General features: G+C 38.6%; 1 protein-coding gene across 5 annotated transcripts in view; it reads right to left on the reverse strand.

Moving 5' to 3' along the window:
* Positions 1–3,808: 3,808 nt before the first annotated feature.
* STK32B (serine/threonine kinase 32B) overlaps positions 3,809–15,609 on the reverse strand; it is a 168,380-nt gene continuing 156,579 nt past the window's right edge. For 2 of the 5 annotated variants that reach the window (XM_054066349.1, XM_054066352.1), the window contains exon 11: positions 3,811–5,481. In XM_054066349.1, the coding sequence (XP_053922324.1) occupies positions 5,343–5,481 (139 nt within the window). In that variant the 3' untranslated portion in view covers positions 3,811–5,342. Of the gene's footprint in view, positions 5,482–15,609 lie in introns of all 5 variants that reach the window. The other 3 variants (XM_054066348.1, XM_054066351.1, XM_054066350.1) reach the window with 2 other exon arrangements.

A 15,609-nucleotide genomic window follows, 5' to 3' on the forward strand; every position in this document is an offset into this window, starting at 1 on the left:
TTTCTTTTGCTGTACAAGGAGGCAGAGTCTTAGCAACCCAGCACTGCAAACAGGTGGGTTCTTGCCTTTGGTTTCTTCTTGTTCAGAGCCTGCGTAGATGAACCTATTTGGCAATTTGAAATCTGGGCCAGCTGTAGAAATAATAAGGATTCTTTGCAGGACAGTTGTTTGTTCCAACTCTCCTCATGAGGAGCAGTGGAAATTCAAGATTATACCTGTGTTTTTTTTAATTAAATGTGCTTTGAATATATGCTTGTTTTCCAAATCTCACCAAAACTGTAAATGTACCTGTCCAAAACCTCTAAGCCTGTCTTATGTTGGCAGACACTTTTTTTTTCATAGCAGAAGTGTTGGCATAGCTACCCAACTGGAAAAACAGAGAAACGCTTTGGGTCTTATTCAACCCACCACAGTTCCTCAGTGCATCACAATACACCAATACTTAGGTTCAGTTTAAACAGTTAGAAACCAGCTTGAAATTGTGATCACATATTTCTGCAAGCAGGAAACACCTAAATGAATGGAATGGATGGATGGATTAGTGCCTAGTATTTCTTCTGTTACGTACTTTGAGGTCATTTTGACTACTGTGCCAAGATCTATAGCCAACCCTTCTACCCCTCGAAGCTAAACAGAAAAACCTCTGGAAACATTTCATCAATCATTTTTGTCAAGGCTACAGATGAAAGGAGCCATTTGTATTTTATCACAGTTGGTAATTAAACATTTACAGTATGGTGACAATATTTAATACACAATGTAGAAGCAGCAAACTGAACAGAAGGTAAATCTGGCAGAGTTTTATCTGTAATGGTACTGTGGGAATGTGCATGTGTGATCAGAACTGTAACACTGCAGAGCAAGTGGCATTTCAATAAAATGTAGCAGCAAACTTCTTTTCCAGCTGTGTTAGACTTCCTTCCATGTTCCTTTGAACAGAAATGAGAAAAAATATTTTACCCTTGAAATGACTTGGAGAAACCATATGAGACTTTGAGAGTTAAGATCACTGAGTGCTTTTGCAAAACAGTAAAGCTGTATAGGATAAATTAGTCCCAAGGAGTTTTGTTTGGCTTTATGAATACCCTGCTTTGTTTTTCCCCTCCATCTCACTGACTATTTCTTAAAAACATTCTATGTCTTATTTGCCTTTCTTGTTTTCTTTACGGAAAGCAAGGAAGTGTTCATTGCAAAAGTGTATTTTTATGTAATTTCTCAGCCCTCTAATACCACTTTTACATGTAAGGATAAAAACTGTTTCAACAGCTCTGACTCCTGCTGAATTGATCAGAAATATTCCCATTTTTTCATAAGGACTGGACTGCATATCCACAAATTGTCTGTGCCTCCACAAACAAGATTCATCTGACTAAATGTCAGTGCACAATGTGCACGTCCACATCTGAGCTGTGTACATTGATGTTATACTCCATGGAGGCAGAGCTACAGGGAGAACCATCTTCTAAAAGAGGCAATAAAGAGACAACAAGTGTACCATATCCTAAAAGCATCTTCTCCCTGTCACCACCCCCCACCTTGATTTTGAGCCTGGATCTGGCTAACTCAGCTGCAGATGTGTACATTCCTCTTATGTCTAGAGTAGGGGAGACAAATCCCAACTAAGCACTTAGGCGTATTCCCAGGCAATGTGACTTATCTTGTAGCACTTGTTCTGTCCTCACACAGCACATACTATACAGAATGACCTCTTTTATTCTTCTTCTGCATCATTATCAGGGCCTCTCATGAGAAGCCAGTTCCTTACAGCTACGTTAGGCAAAAGGAAAGATGGACTAAGAGTACAGGTGGCCTCCAGAGGTGATATCCCTGGAAACATTAAAGGTCAGGTTGGATGGGCCTCTGAGCAGCCTGATCTAGTTGAAGATGTCCCTGCTCGTTGCAGGAGGTTTGGACCAGATGACCTTTAAAGGTTCTTTCCAACCCAAATTATTCCACTATTCTATGATTTTATGATTCAATATTGGGTGTCCACAGTATAGCTGAGGGCATTACAGACCAGTGTAATAAATTGACAAACTTAATTACATGCAGAATAAGGTTCAGCCTGCAGTCACTGAAAGTGCCATGGACTCTGGATAGAGCTGATTGGTGCCATGATTTCTTTTTTTTTTGCAGCCTGTAGAGCTGTTTGAGAAACGATCATGTGGTAACAAGCGTGAAATTAAAGTGTCTGAGTGAGCTTGCATTCATGCAAAATACTATGCGCAAATGTATTTAATTACATGCCATCTATCAAATAACTAGGCCTCTCTCAAAAATAGCATTGTAAAGTATTGGCAAGGACACCCGGCAGCCAGCCAGATTGGACTGCAAATATTTGGTAGACTCCTGCTGCTAATTAAATTCTGTTTTCGAGAAACCCCCACAGTTTCTAATACAGTAGCTTATGAACTTATACTCTAAATACTGTGGATCTTTAATTCTATAGACTTTTCATTTTACAAAACCAGTCTTCTTTGTGGCTGTGTGAGCAACAACAGGCAGTGCAGCCTGACAGAAGGGGTTCTGTGAAACAGAGAGGTCAGGAATAGCCTGGAGAAGAGGAGGCTGAGGGGAGACCTTATTACTCTCTACAACTACCTGAAAGGAGGTGGTGGAGAGGAGGGAGCTGGGCTTTTTTCCCAAGTGACAGGAGCAGGACAAAGGGGAATGGCTTTAAGCTCTGCCAGGGGAGGTTCAGGCTGGATATCAGAAAAAAATTTTTCACGGAAAGGGTCATTGGGCATTGGCAGAGACTGCCAAGGGAAGTGGTCGAGTGATCTTCCCTGAAGGTGTTTAAGGAAAGGGTGGATGAAGTGCTTAGGGAAATGGTTTAAAAGAGTGTTAGGAATGGTTGGACTTGATGATCCAGTGGGTCCTTTCCAACCTGGTCATTCTATGATTCTATGAATGCACAGCACACGAGGCACATAGGGGAAGTTTAATTTCCCATTTGCTCTCATCTGTTCCTGTGGTCTACAGGCCCAAGGTTGGGCAAATGGCATTCACAGCATTCCTGTACCTAAATGAGGGCTACGTGAAAGCTGGAGAGGGATTTTATACGGGGGCACATAGTGACAGGGCAAGGGTAATGGCTTTAAACTGAAAGAGGGTAGATTTAGATTAGATATAGGGAAGAAATCCTGCACTATGATGTTGCCCAGAGAGAAGTTGTGGATGACCTGGAAGTGTTCAAGACCAGACTGGATGGGGCTTTGAGCAACCTGATCTAGTGGAAGGTGTCCCTGCCCATGGCGGGAGTGTTGTAACTGGATGATATTTAGGGTTCCTTCCAATCCAAACCATTCTATAATTCTATGATAAGTGCCGTCTTGGAGCATATCTTCTGGTTTTGTATCATCAAAAAGAAAATCTGGTTTGGGTGCTATGGTGTTAACCAAAATGCCATTAATTTAAAAAATGTCTTCCCAGTCTGAACCAAAGTGCCGGTAAATCGCATCCTGTGTGGTTGATGTTGTACAAGATCAACCACAATAACTCTTCTTGCTGAAAACAACTTTAATCATAGAAAAGGAACAAAATGGAGAGTTTTACATGGAAACTCTTAATAAATTACTGGCCCTGCTTCCAAAATCTCCATAGCTCTAATCTAAATTACCTGGTGCTTCATGGATCCTGCAAGCATTGACTTATGAGTAGTAGCATTAATTTATGTAGGATTACTCAAGTAAATAAAACCTTCATTTTTTTTCCAGGATCAGGGTTCAGATCAAGATCATAATGTGTTTTGATTGGAACAGAACAATAGATGTTTCCAGAAATTATGTGAATTTGGTCCTTCCCAAGTGAAATCAATAATAATGAAAAAACATCATTATTAGAAGAATGGGCATGAAATACTTTATTTTGAGCAATGGAATCTGTCTTCTCACAACCAGAGAAACTCTGCTTTTTTGTTTGTCCCTGTGGTTATTTCAGTCTATGCCCAAATTAACAAATATACCAACACTGTGCTCGTGACAGGTGTAAAATCTTTACCTTACTACATTTGTAAAGTGCTCTGTTGTTGATAGGAACACTATATCATTTCATGGAGCAATAAAAATCTGTATTTTATGAAAAACTTGTGACAAAAATTACATATAATGTGAAACCAAATCTTAAAAGAGTTTCAATTACAAAGAAGTTTGCTTCGTAAAAGATAGAACACAAGAAATACAGTAAAAATAGGTTATTACAAATAAAGTATTTTTCACATCAAAAGCGTTATTTATTTTTTAAAAAAAGTTGGAGTAAAACTTGCTTATAGATGGAGACCCTTAAAAATAAAAGCACAATAAGACAGAACGAGCATACATTTATTATCAAAATGTGGGTGCACAAGTCGTAAAATACCATAAATGTTTGGAACTGTGGTTACTATTTAAGCCGAAACAAACAAAAAAAAAAGGCTTTTAAATCAGCAATACTTTGGATAACATATGTATCTTTCTGTTCCAGATGGTTCTCATCTAGAATAGATCCATGAAAACAGAGAAACATGTAACTTCTTCACGTTTTATAACACTTAACTATGGATTTGAGGAAACTCTTTAATTTTTTAGCTCTCCTTACTAAGCTGCTTTTCAACTCTGGCTCAGTCACCCTATTGTTACAAAGAAAAAGGTCTTTCTTCATCATGGTTATCATACACTACTAATGCGTCTGATCCTGCATCCACTAAAGTAACTAGAAAAACTTTGACTTGGCTAGGGTCACATCTTTTACTAAAATGCAGAATGCATGACGTTAAAGAACAATGTGAATACATTCATGCTACAACTTTTCCAATGGACTTCAGGTATTTAAACAAAATTATTCAGTGTTTGGCCTATTTGACAGTACATTCATGTATTTACATAATATACATCTGTCTTAAACTCAAGAGCAGGTGCTCAGAAACCATTGTGTCCAGCAATTTCACAAAATTCTGAACTGGACCATTTTAATCAACAGAGACAGAAACATAAAACCTTCAAGATAAAGCTCGCCCAAATATAACTTTGTCTCTTGAAAGTAGACAGAAATGTGGCAATCTTTGAGAGGCTGTCTAATGAATTGTTTCAAGTTTTCTTCCAGGATTTTGGAAAGGAAAGTCACACTTACTTATAAAACTGTATTTTGTTGCTGATGATTGTTTATCCAGTGGCAGAGTCAGAAGAAAAGCAGGGTTGTGTGTGCAGAGTCCCAGCTGGTGTACTCTCTGAGTTTGTCCTTGGCTGGGGCTCCTGCTTTCGAAGTAGTCAGATATCCTGGGATCCAAGGTGTAAAGATGTAGGTATGCACAGAGACGACCTTTCCTCGCCCTGCCAGGGTGAATGTGTGTGCAGGGCGATGGCTAACTAGCTACTGCAGCCTCTTGTGCAGCCATGTCCCAATAAATTGTTGTTACGTCCATCCTGGAGTTTCTCGTGGCTCTGAAGGGATGATTTGCTGTCCATGCTGGAAGTCTGTCCACTTTGATCCTGCTGTCTTCTTAATCTGCCAAAGGTTACAAACACTGATATAGCTATCAGGTGCAGATAACTGCATCAGAATCACAGCTGCTGCCTGTATGTGCATAGCCACATACACCTGTGTATAAAACAGATTCCTGCAGCATTCAGCCTCTATTAATTCGTTAAGCTGCCATTTCTTCTGAATACATATATGCAGTTGAGCCTCAGTCAAATACTTCTCCTGTTAAAGGGTATCATAAATAGCCAACAGAGGAGAGTACTTTCTTTGGCTTTTGCACCTCTCCTCAGACTGTTATCTTAACAAGATAAGAGTGGTTGTTTGGACTCACAGTGATATTAAGTAGCTGCATCCCTGTGCTCTCCTACAAATGTATCAGTAACGTCATCGGTACAAGAGGAAAAAACAGGAGATTAAAGTATAGTCAGTATTCGCTTGTTATTACTTTATAAGTTGTCAAAACCTCCTAGGTGGTTTCAAGTAACAACAAAATCCTACATTGTTTAAAGACTGCAAAGTCCCGTTCTTTCTCTAGAGAACAGCAACAGCCCTAGCAGCACGCGCTGTCACCATCCATTGTTTTACCATCAAGCCTCTCATCATTTCTGTCCAACACTGGCATCAACCTTGATTTTAATTTTATTCATGTAATATTCAGTGTTTTTGTCCAAGCACAGACATAGTACTTTCAGGAAAGCTGTACAGGTTTGTTGGGAAGCTATGAGGTAGAGACCAATTTTTTTAAAAAACATGAACAGCTGCTGTTTTAGAGGAATTTTTCTCTGACTGTTCCTTAAAATGACGAACAGCTGTTGATAGATTCTGGAAAAAGGCACCAAGAGTTGGCACTGTGGAAGCAGCTCTTTGTTACAGTGATTATAAATGTTACGTATGATATTTCAAAAAAAAACCAACTTTGCAAGTAATATCGAATGTGTAGAAAATAGTCAACAATGGAAAAGCATGCAAAAATGAAAAGGGTCACTTTAAAAGGGTAAAACACTTCCAGGTGGCAAAAAGACTATAGAGACATCATACTGAAGACTCAGAAGAGAATGTGAAAGGACGTGAAATAGCTGTCACAGATAAGTAGAGGAATATTTAAAGTAAAAATAATGAGAGCACTGTCTAAATAGATTAAATTTAGAAAAGCACAAACAGTGGCACCTTAAATAAAGAACTTTCAGACTGAAGAAAAGGATTAGAATTTGCTAAAAGTGTTTAGCAAAACAGGAATTTTTTCAAGTACGCCAGAAATAGGAAGGCTACCAATGTGTCTATAGGCCAATGGGAGACTGAGATATTAGAGGAAAGCACAAGAAATATAAGTCCCTAAGTGAAAAGCTGATGAATTATCTTCACCAAGGCTGATGACAAACAACGTTAGGGACATTCATGTCTTTATGAGAAATTTGTCCATCACCTCCTGTTAAACAGCTTTAGAACCAGTCATTCAAACAAACATTGACAAAGCATCAAGACAGTGAATTTGCACCAAAGGGCACTGAGAAAATGGAAATAATAATTTCTGCTCAGGTGAATGGAGTAAGTAACTTACTTTTGAAACTGCTTTGGCACCAAGGAATGGAAGAGAGTAAAGGTGATGACATTTTGTTTAATAAGCGTTTCAAAAGAGATCCAGGGAACCACCATGAGAGTAATTGAATGTGGCAGTCTTGGACCATCTTGTAGTCTTATCTAGTGGCCTTTATACAACTAAGGTATTTGTAGGCATCAAGAATCACAGTGCTTGGAAACTCACGTTGCAAACTGCGGGCTGCAAACCTGTGCAAACTGGAGCAAGCGAGACAAATTTTGGCACTATGGAGATCTGAGGAATCATTCAGTTGGTTTATGATGCACAAGACCTTACTCCCTAAGATTGTTTAATATTAACTTTTTTTCACAAAATGCGGAAAAATGAGGCATTTTCTGTACTACTAAAATTGATAAGGAAATATGAAGTCTCTCAATAAATGCATAAAGCAGGAAAATGCCATTTTAGCTTTTTTTTCAAACCACCCAAACTGTCACAAATGCAACATGTAAAGAGGATAGCAGGGAAGGAAAGGAGAGAAATAAACCCCATGCTTAGTTCAAAAGATATCATTGACCAGCCTCAAAGTTCTCACTCTCTGCAAAGGTGGTTTCTATTGTTGATTTACATTTATTTTCTTTTATCTTGTCCCTATTCTGCAGGTCTGTTACTGAATCATGATTAGATTATGAGGGTTTGAGAGTGCTAAAGGAATACAAAGTTTTACCAGTGCATCATTGTGTTCCTTTATCAGACATTTTCTCTTTCCATACCTAGATTTACTAGTCATATTAATTAATACAAACAATGAGTTATCAACCTGATGATGAAGTAAAAATTTAACTTATTTAAATATTTAATAATTTATCAATCAATTTATTCGGTAATTAAAATTAAAGACTTCACTATAAGGGGCTATAATAGGCATGCTAACACCTATTTATCAGTATGTCCTGGAGGCTGAGGAACTGAACTAAGAGGTGCTGATTCTCCGTCTGCTTCTGCCAACCTTTGGGCAAATTACAGCCCTTTCCTGTGCTTCAACTTCTGTCCTGACTAGTGGAGACAATGTTGGGAGTGAAGCTGACGGGAAATTGTATTTGTCCAGAAATCTTACATGATTTGAATCCAGTCATAAATCTCAGCAGGATAAGTTGTGACTAATAAATTAAAATAAAAGAACATTGAAGACATGCCTGGACTGATGTAACCGCGTGCTCTTATCAAACCCATGCCTGCAGGAGATTTTTCTGGATAAAATGTTGGCAGTACATATATAGGTTCTTACTTGCAGCTCTCCATTAGAGGAAAGATGCAATGAGCATAACTGTGCCAACGTGAGACTTTGCTCGCAGCTGCACATCAGATGTTGAGGCTGCTGAGAATGATGGAAACTGAAAGCTTTGTGCCTCTAAGTACTGCTCTGTGCATCACAGGCCTGAACAAAGCAGGTAATTAGAGTCTGCTGTCTGTGACGATTAAGAAAAGGTGGCATATATAATCAAGAAAAATGTAATTATACCGCATAGATAATTATGCATGTATGAATTATTGAATATATAAAGTATAAGTAAAGAGAGCAGACTGGCTAAAAAGCTAGCATGGAAAATATAATACTGAAGCAAAAAAAGACCGCTACAACTATGATAGACCAGAGTGAAAATCACGAACATCTAAAGAAACCCAGCAGCAGGTGACAACCGGGGGAGAGCTTACAGTTCAGCTTTGTTCACTACATGAAGAAAAATATTGAAAGCTAGTCTTCAGGCTGCTTAGTAGGATAAGTTCAAAGAAAAAGGATGAAAAGTTGCAGTTTCAATATGATTGTCAACATTTCAGATTTGCCAAGAGACTAACCACTGCAATTTCAGCAAAAATAAAATGAGGCACTTGGTCTGTATTTCAATTTAGCTCCAAACTGCAGATACGCTCATGTCAAGAACTAAACCGATCTCACCACGGCAGCTGTGTGCAAAGAACCAGTCTTTTCAGTTAAAATGTTGAACAGATGCAGAAGTGAAATTTATCTCTTGTCTGTGCATTCTTGATTCCTTGGTACCAGAGCTGGAGCACTTTTCAGTCAGATATTCTCAGCTTTTCAAAAACATGGGTGTCTCGATATGGTTCTTGTAAACACGGCAAAATAAATGCAGGCTGAGCCATTCTGTTTAAAAATAGCACTAGTGCAATAAATCATTTGTAGGGAACTGCCTTTCAGTGAATCAGTTATCATGCCTTTAAGTTGATGCAGCTACAGACTGTGGTAACTTGATAAAGGCACAGGGAGAATGAATGGCTTGATACAGACTTAGTTGTGGATCTGAACCAGGTAGCTGTTCTTTTGCTGAATGCTTTTAAAAGACTGAGGATTAATGGTAAAAAGGCCAGCTGTGGATGAAAAAAGTGAACAAGTGCTTTTACTGTTTAAAATGTTTTAGTCATGTTTAAAAAAAACTGCAAGGAAAAGAGGATGAAAATGAGTTTGAACGGTGTCTATTACCTTTATTCCATGACAATTCTGTACAAATACATAAGTAGCCTCAGAGGCAGTTATGCTGGGAATTAGGAGTGGTTCTGCTGAACCAACAGAGAGAGAAGCTGAGTTTGCCTTCCCTTCACCATTGGTCCCTGCAATACCAATAGTGCATGACACTGAGCATTAAAAAACCTCCTCTTCAGCAGCGAGGTAGAAAGAAGCTGTACCGACCACTACAGGAATGCATTAAGAAAGGAAACTGAACCTTCAGCCAAGTGTTTGGCTTCATCAGTATTTTTGGTAAAGAGAAATAATCTGCATGAGTAATGGAAACGTTTTTAATATTCTTATTATCTTGATACTCAGATATCATAGTAAAGTTCCTGCAGTATTGATTTCCAGTGCTGGATCTTGAATCAGATATTCATCAGTGGAAGGACATTCAAAGGACAAGGAGAAATTGTTGGTCAAAAAAACCCTACAGCAAGATAGACCTGTGGCACCTGGATTACAAAGTGTAGCTGCTCTGAGCCTTAAAAACTAGATAAATCTGTGGAACGTTTGTTCCAATTATTCTTCACATGGGAGGAGGTCTGAAGACAGAACAGACCAGGCATGTCTACCATTTCAGATTCATGAATCCTGGGGAACAGCTTGCCAATTAGTTTGAAAACCACCTCAGTTCTATGATTTACGCATAAGTAATGCTGATGTCTTGTCCAGATGGCCTTGCTAGGAGGCTAATTCTGAACATGTCCAGTTCAAGAGAAAAAAAATAAATGATCTATCATGGGAGATGATTGTGTTCAAAAAGGAAATGTTTCAGCTACATGTCTCTGCCGTTTGTCTGCTGGAGCACTGATACAGAAGTTACAAGGGAGATTTCAAAAAAACCAACAAAGACCCTTACAGTACCATTTAGAATATCAGTTGATCCTGAAAACCTTTCCTTCTCAATAGAATAGATCTGGCAATGAAATTTTGTAAAGAAGTTAGTAGAAACCAGAAAGTGACAGACATATGCATTGTTTTGTTATGTCCTGGTCATAGAAAATATAAATGTGGAAGTTATGCCATGTAACTAAAATTTCTGAGTATGCTAAAGATGTAAAAATTCCAGCCAACCTGAAACAAATGTTTATGCAGTGTTGTAGTGCTGCAAATGTGGGCTCCCTAAAGCATGAGGAGCCCTTCAGTAGCAATACTTCACCGGGATACTTGCAGAGCTGGGAATACCCAGGCTGTCTAGCCAAGATAGAGTTAGCTGTAGACATTCAACACTGGAGTGACACATCTTATTGCTAAGGGCAGGCAAGGTGTCAGTTTGGTGCCCACTGCTATTGCCCACTATTTGTTTTTTACTTTAGTTTTTATTCAGTGTGGTAATGATGCATCAGAATTTGTATGCAAACACAAGAAAAAGTGCCAGGGTGAATGAATCAGACATGATCAACGGGACTGCTTCCTCAAGGTGCTTTAACCCTTCCAACCCCACTATCCACTGCTTCTCCCTGGACACAAGTAATCTGTCTTGATGATAACTAAGCATTGTTTCAGCAAACTGTCCAGAATTGGTTTTCTAAAGACATAGGGATTGTTAGTGGCTGGTTGTACCCTTCATCAGATCTGATTCCCTGCTCGGTGATACACAAAACAAAGTTGAAACTCTCAATCTAAATGATTGGTAAGTTTGTTGCACTCCAGAACACCTCAAACTATATCTCCACCTGACTCATTTATTTCCAGTCAAAAGGCATAAAAACAAAGACTTAATGGGATATTGAAGTCTAACTCTGGCAATAAGACTTGCTTATTTTCCTCCTTGTGGAGCAAATAAAGATTATATCCCAGTGTTCCTCACATTTCGAAGTGGTTTTATGCAGAGAAACTTGTTCTGAGAAAGAACAGAAGGATTTGGATGGTGAAGATGGAGGACTTACGCTGTCACCCCAAAGCCCAGCATCACCTTTGGTATTGGTAACCTAAATTGTGGTAGGCAGTATAAATAGAAAGCTGATGGCTAGCTTGAACTTTTACATACCTGCATAACCATCATCAAAAGGCGTATGTTTCGGTTTACCTCTCTGAGCTAAATAATGAATGTTCAGTGGCAAGTAGGTGGTAGACAGGAGAAAGCTAACAGTGTTGGTTACAGCAGCTCATTATCTAGATCAACTCACCCAGCAGCCCCAAAAAGACTCTGTTGCCTTGGTTTAACACTGAGTAAAAATGTTCATGGCACTCACAATCTCTCATGCTTTCGCCAAAAAAAAAGAGTCACTTCCTCAAGTTCATGCAAAGATTTATCTTTTGTAAAATCCCCTATTCAAGCTTTATAGGAGCTCATATACATCAATAGAAGTGCACATATTATGAAATCAGGGCAATATTTTGGCAGTAGGTCCTGCAGTGTGCACTCATCTTTTAAAAAATAATGGGTTATATGCATGTGCATCTTATGCTCCACTTTGAAAACTTCCCCCATTATTTTTCTGCCATTATTTTATCACCAGCTGCAGGCAATGATTGTAGGAATATTGATAACTAAGCATGATATCCAGGACAATAAGCAGCTTGGCTTGTCATCTGGCTGCCACTGTGAAGAATAAGAATTGAGTTTGATACATGAACACTTAATAATTTTCTGCCTGCATTTTTAAAGGTTTCTCTTATAAATTGGTTCTTGCTGTGTTCTATTTTTGCAAAAATTGAAGAAGCTGGCAGCGTTTTACAATTGTAAATGAGTGTTACTCTCTCTTTTATATCTCCATTATTCTGCTTACTAGTTCTCATCTGCCAAGTTTTCATTTAACTACAGTTTTTTAGTGAAAAGGTAAAATAAAGAAGAAGACAGAAATGAGCAAAACATTCTGATTGGGTTATTTTTAACTGAATAAGAGTATTTGTGAAGAGCATTTTTACTTTTCAAAACAAAATAGCCCCCAAATACATCAGAAAGCAGTGGGAAATTCCTGTGCTTGCTTTCTTTTTGAAAAAGGTAACAAAAATAATCAAAAAGTTGATCACAAGTTCAGGAAATTTGCTTACTTTACACTTCCATCCATAAAGAACACTAACCTTTGCTCAGTGTAAACTGTAAAGAAACACGCTAATGAAAAAAAAGCACAAATACAACACCTCTGGATTGTCCACAGGCTGTTGGAGTGAGCTGCAGATCCCACCTTGCCCTTTCACACTCAAGTTTGCTTCCTAAGGAAAGCGGGGTGCAGGCTGAGGAGCTGGGATATGATTAGGACACATGAAGACAGGTAGTCTCTGACTAGATTCCTCAAAATTCCTCAATTTAAAAAGAAGTGTTCTACTTTCATAGCAATGTATATGAGAAATAACTGATACAACAATTCTGCATAAGTTTCCTGGTAACCTGAACATCCACTATTCACCCACTTCCCACTCCCCAGCAGCACCCAGGAGGACTCTCATGATATGTAGCAAACAGAGTGTCGCATAGGAATGTAATGTCTGTATTTTAGGCCTTGGTTACATTTGCAACAGAGAGTAAAACAATGCAGGGATTGATTCCTGGAAGCTGAGTGGCATAGCTTGTGTCCTTATGGCTAAACGCTCTGATCTTCAAACCAGAATTGTATTCCACCTGCCTGTTAGGCAGCTTTTGTCTATGATAACCTCTGACACGTGAAGGGAATAGCTTTAAGAGTTATAGCGACCTAGGGAAAATTATGTGAGGGACCATGATAACAACTGAGCAGTATGGAGGATTGCCTATATTCTGCCTTAAAAAAAAAAAAGAGGCAGAAAACAACAATGAAGGTTTAAAATAATAACAAGAAAATAAAATATAAGAATAAATAATAATAAAATATAAGAATAAGGAAAAAAAGTAGAAATCAGTGAAGGAGAGTTAGCACCCAAAAAATGAGGAAAGATTCAAAAGAATGCCAACCGTGGTGATCTAATTAATTAAACTAATTATACAGCACATTAAAACTATCTCAAAGGATGGTTGCATATAGCTAATGTTCTTTTTTATTAAAACCTCTCTTTATAACTAACAAATGTTCAGTAACCATGGGAGACTTATATAGTTGCCTTTTCTTCTCTTTAGGTTGTGCACAGAGTGATCTCAGTAGTATTTTCATGAAAACAGAAATCAATAAATAGGGTATGGATTTGCTAAGCATTTTCAAGTAAACAAGTCAGGCCCAGTCTCGGTCTGTACCAGAGGAGGCTTGGGGAAGACCAGGGCAGACTTTAGGACTGAGCAGACTCAACACTCATCACTTTACAACATATCAGTGCTGAGTCACACAATCCAAACAGAAACTTAAGTCTGTAATCTCAGATAATTTCCCCCTCCTCCACAGTTTGTGCGGAGAACCAAGGTGTACAGAGCAGTTTTAAATAAAACACAATGCTGTCATGAGTCTTTAGCTCTTCCCTGGTAATGTTCACACTTACACTTTGCTTGTTCTTGGCCTCCTGCCCACACGGCTTAAATGCAGTTGCCCCCGCAAGTGGTGTTTGATGCCTTTACCTGACACTCGGAGAGAGCAGGCAGACACAACAGTAGACCACAGATGACCTGTGCCTGTTGGACTGGCACTTAGGCATTTAGTTTTGCAGAAATGGAATGAGAACACAATTGTATTTTATGCCAGCTAATTGTGACAGTGGCAAGATTAGTTCAAGTTTTCTCTATAGCATAGACAGAGGCATTAACGTAGAATAATCGGCTCCAGTCTTAAGTTATCTACTGTATGTGTCACAGATCAGCTTTGGGAGATACACATCTCTCCTCACTGACTACTGAAGAAGTTTAAACGAAATAGTTTTTAAATTAGTTAGTTTAAAGGAATACAGTCTTTTTGCATCTCTAGAAAAATAAGGATACCTTCCTCTCAGAACAACAGATTCAAGACCCTTCCTGTCTACCAGCTGCATAAGCTCGACACACCACGCATTGCGTAGCAGAGCCAATTTGTTTATGGATTAGAGCTAATTTACACCCACACTGTTCAGGCGAGCAGAAATTGAATAGTCGCATCAGCCTGGTACACAGCACACTCCAATAATCACTGCCAAGATCTGGATAATGAAGTCACCAAGGAGCACAGGGGTGTAATTGCCTGTTCATCCATGCAGACATGCCTATAGCATACTCAGGCTCCGAGTCTGCCAGCAATGGCTTTTCTGCATGAGTTGGGCTATGTCTTGAAAAACACTTTATCATCTAATTCCCATTTAATTAAGATACCTTTGAAAATCTTGCCTACACTCTTTAGGGTAGGAGTTGTTCTGTGTGTAACCAATATTTAACTCAGACTGTCTTTGACCCCAAACACATACTCTGATACTGACTGCTTCAATAGGAACAGTCATAATCTCGGGTCTGTTTTCCTAATATGCTGTGACGTATTTTGATAGCTCAGTAGATTACCATGTAATCAGTTAAATAACTCAATTTGAACTCCATTTAAATTTAAATGACTGAAGCACAAACTAAAAGTTATGCCTCGTTAGAGCTAAATGTGAAAAGTGAAATTCTGGGGGAATTGTGTCCATGTAGCCCAGATGTCTTCTCTTACCATTGGCACTAATGACATTTACTCACCATCTTTCCAAAAATCCTTGGGGAAATATGCTCACACCATGGGTAATTGATTCAAGTTGATAGTTCCTGCTGAGTAATTACACTCAGTAAATGCCTGTGATATAATTTTCTATCAACCAGTAATTTATAATCAAACATAATAGGTTCAGGTGCACATACTGCATGTGAAAGTGACATGTGAAATACTAGTATGTAGAAGTCAAGTGCAAACTATACTGAATGCTATTGCATGTTGACCTACAGTATCTTGAGATCCCAGATTTACCCAGGGGATTGATAAAGTAATTTAAGAGTGAAGATATGAAGTAAATAAATGAAAACAGCAAATAATGCGCAGCCATTTAAGAAAATGAAACAAAACCAACCAATTGACGCTAGTATTAGAGCCACATTCAGATTAAAAAAGTAGGTGTAATCTTATAAGTTGATTATTGTCTGTCCAAGACCAGGTGCATCCTCAACAATATGTGTCTTGTTCAGCTCCATTGTAAAATATGAACCGTTTTTCCTAGTTTAGATAGGTATGTAAATCCACACATACAAACA

The sequence above is a fragment of the Cuculus canorus genome, chromosome 4, assembly GCF_017976375.1.
Source record: "Cuculus canorus isolate bCucCan1 chromosome 4, bCucCan1.pri, whole genome shotgun sequence".
Classification (NCBI taxonomy): Eukaryota; Metazoa; Chordata; class Aves; order Cuculiformes; family Cuculidae; genus Cuculus; species Cuculus canorus.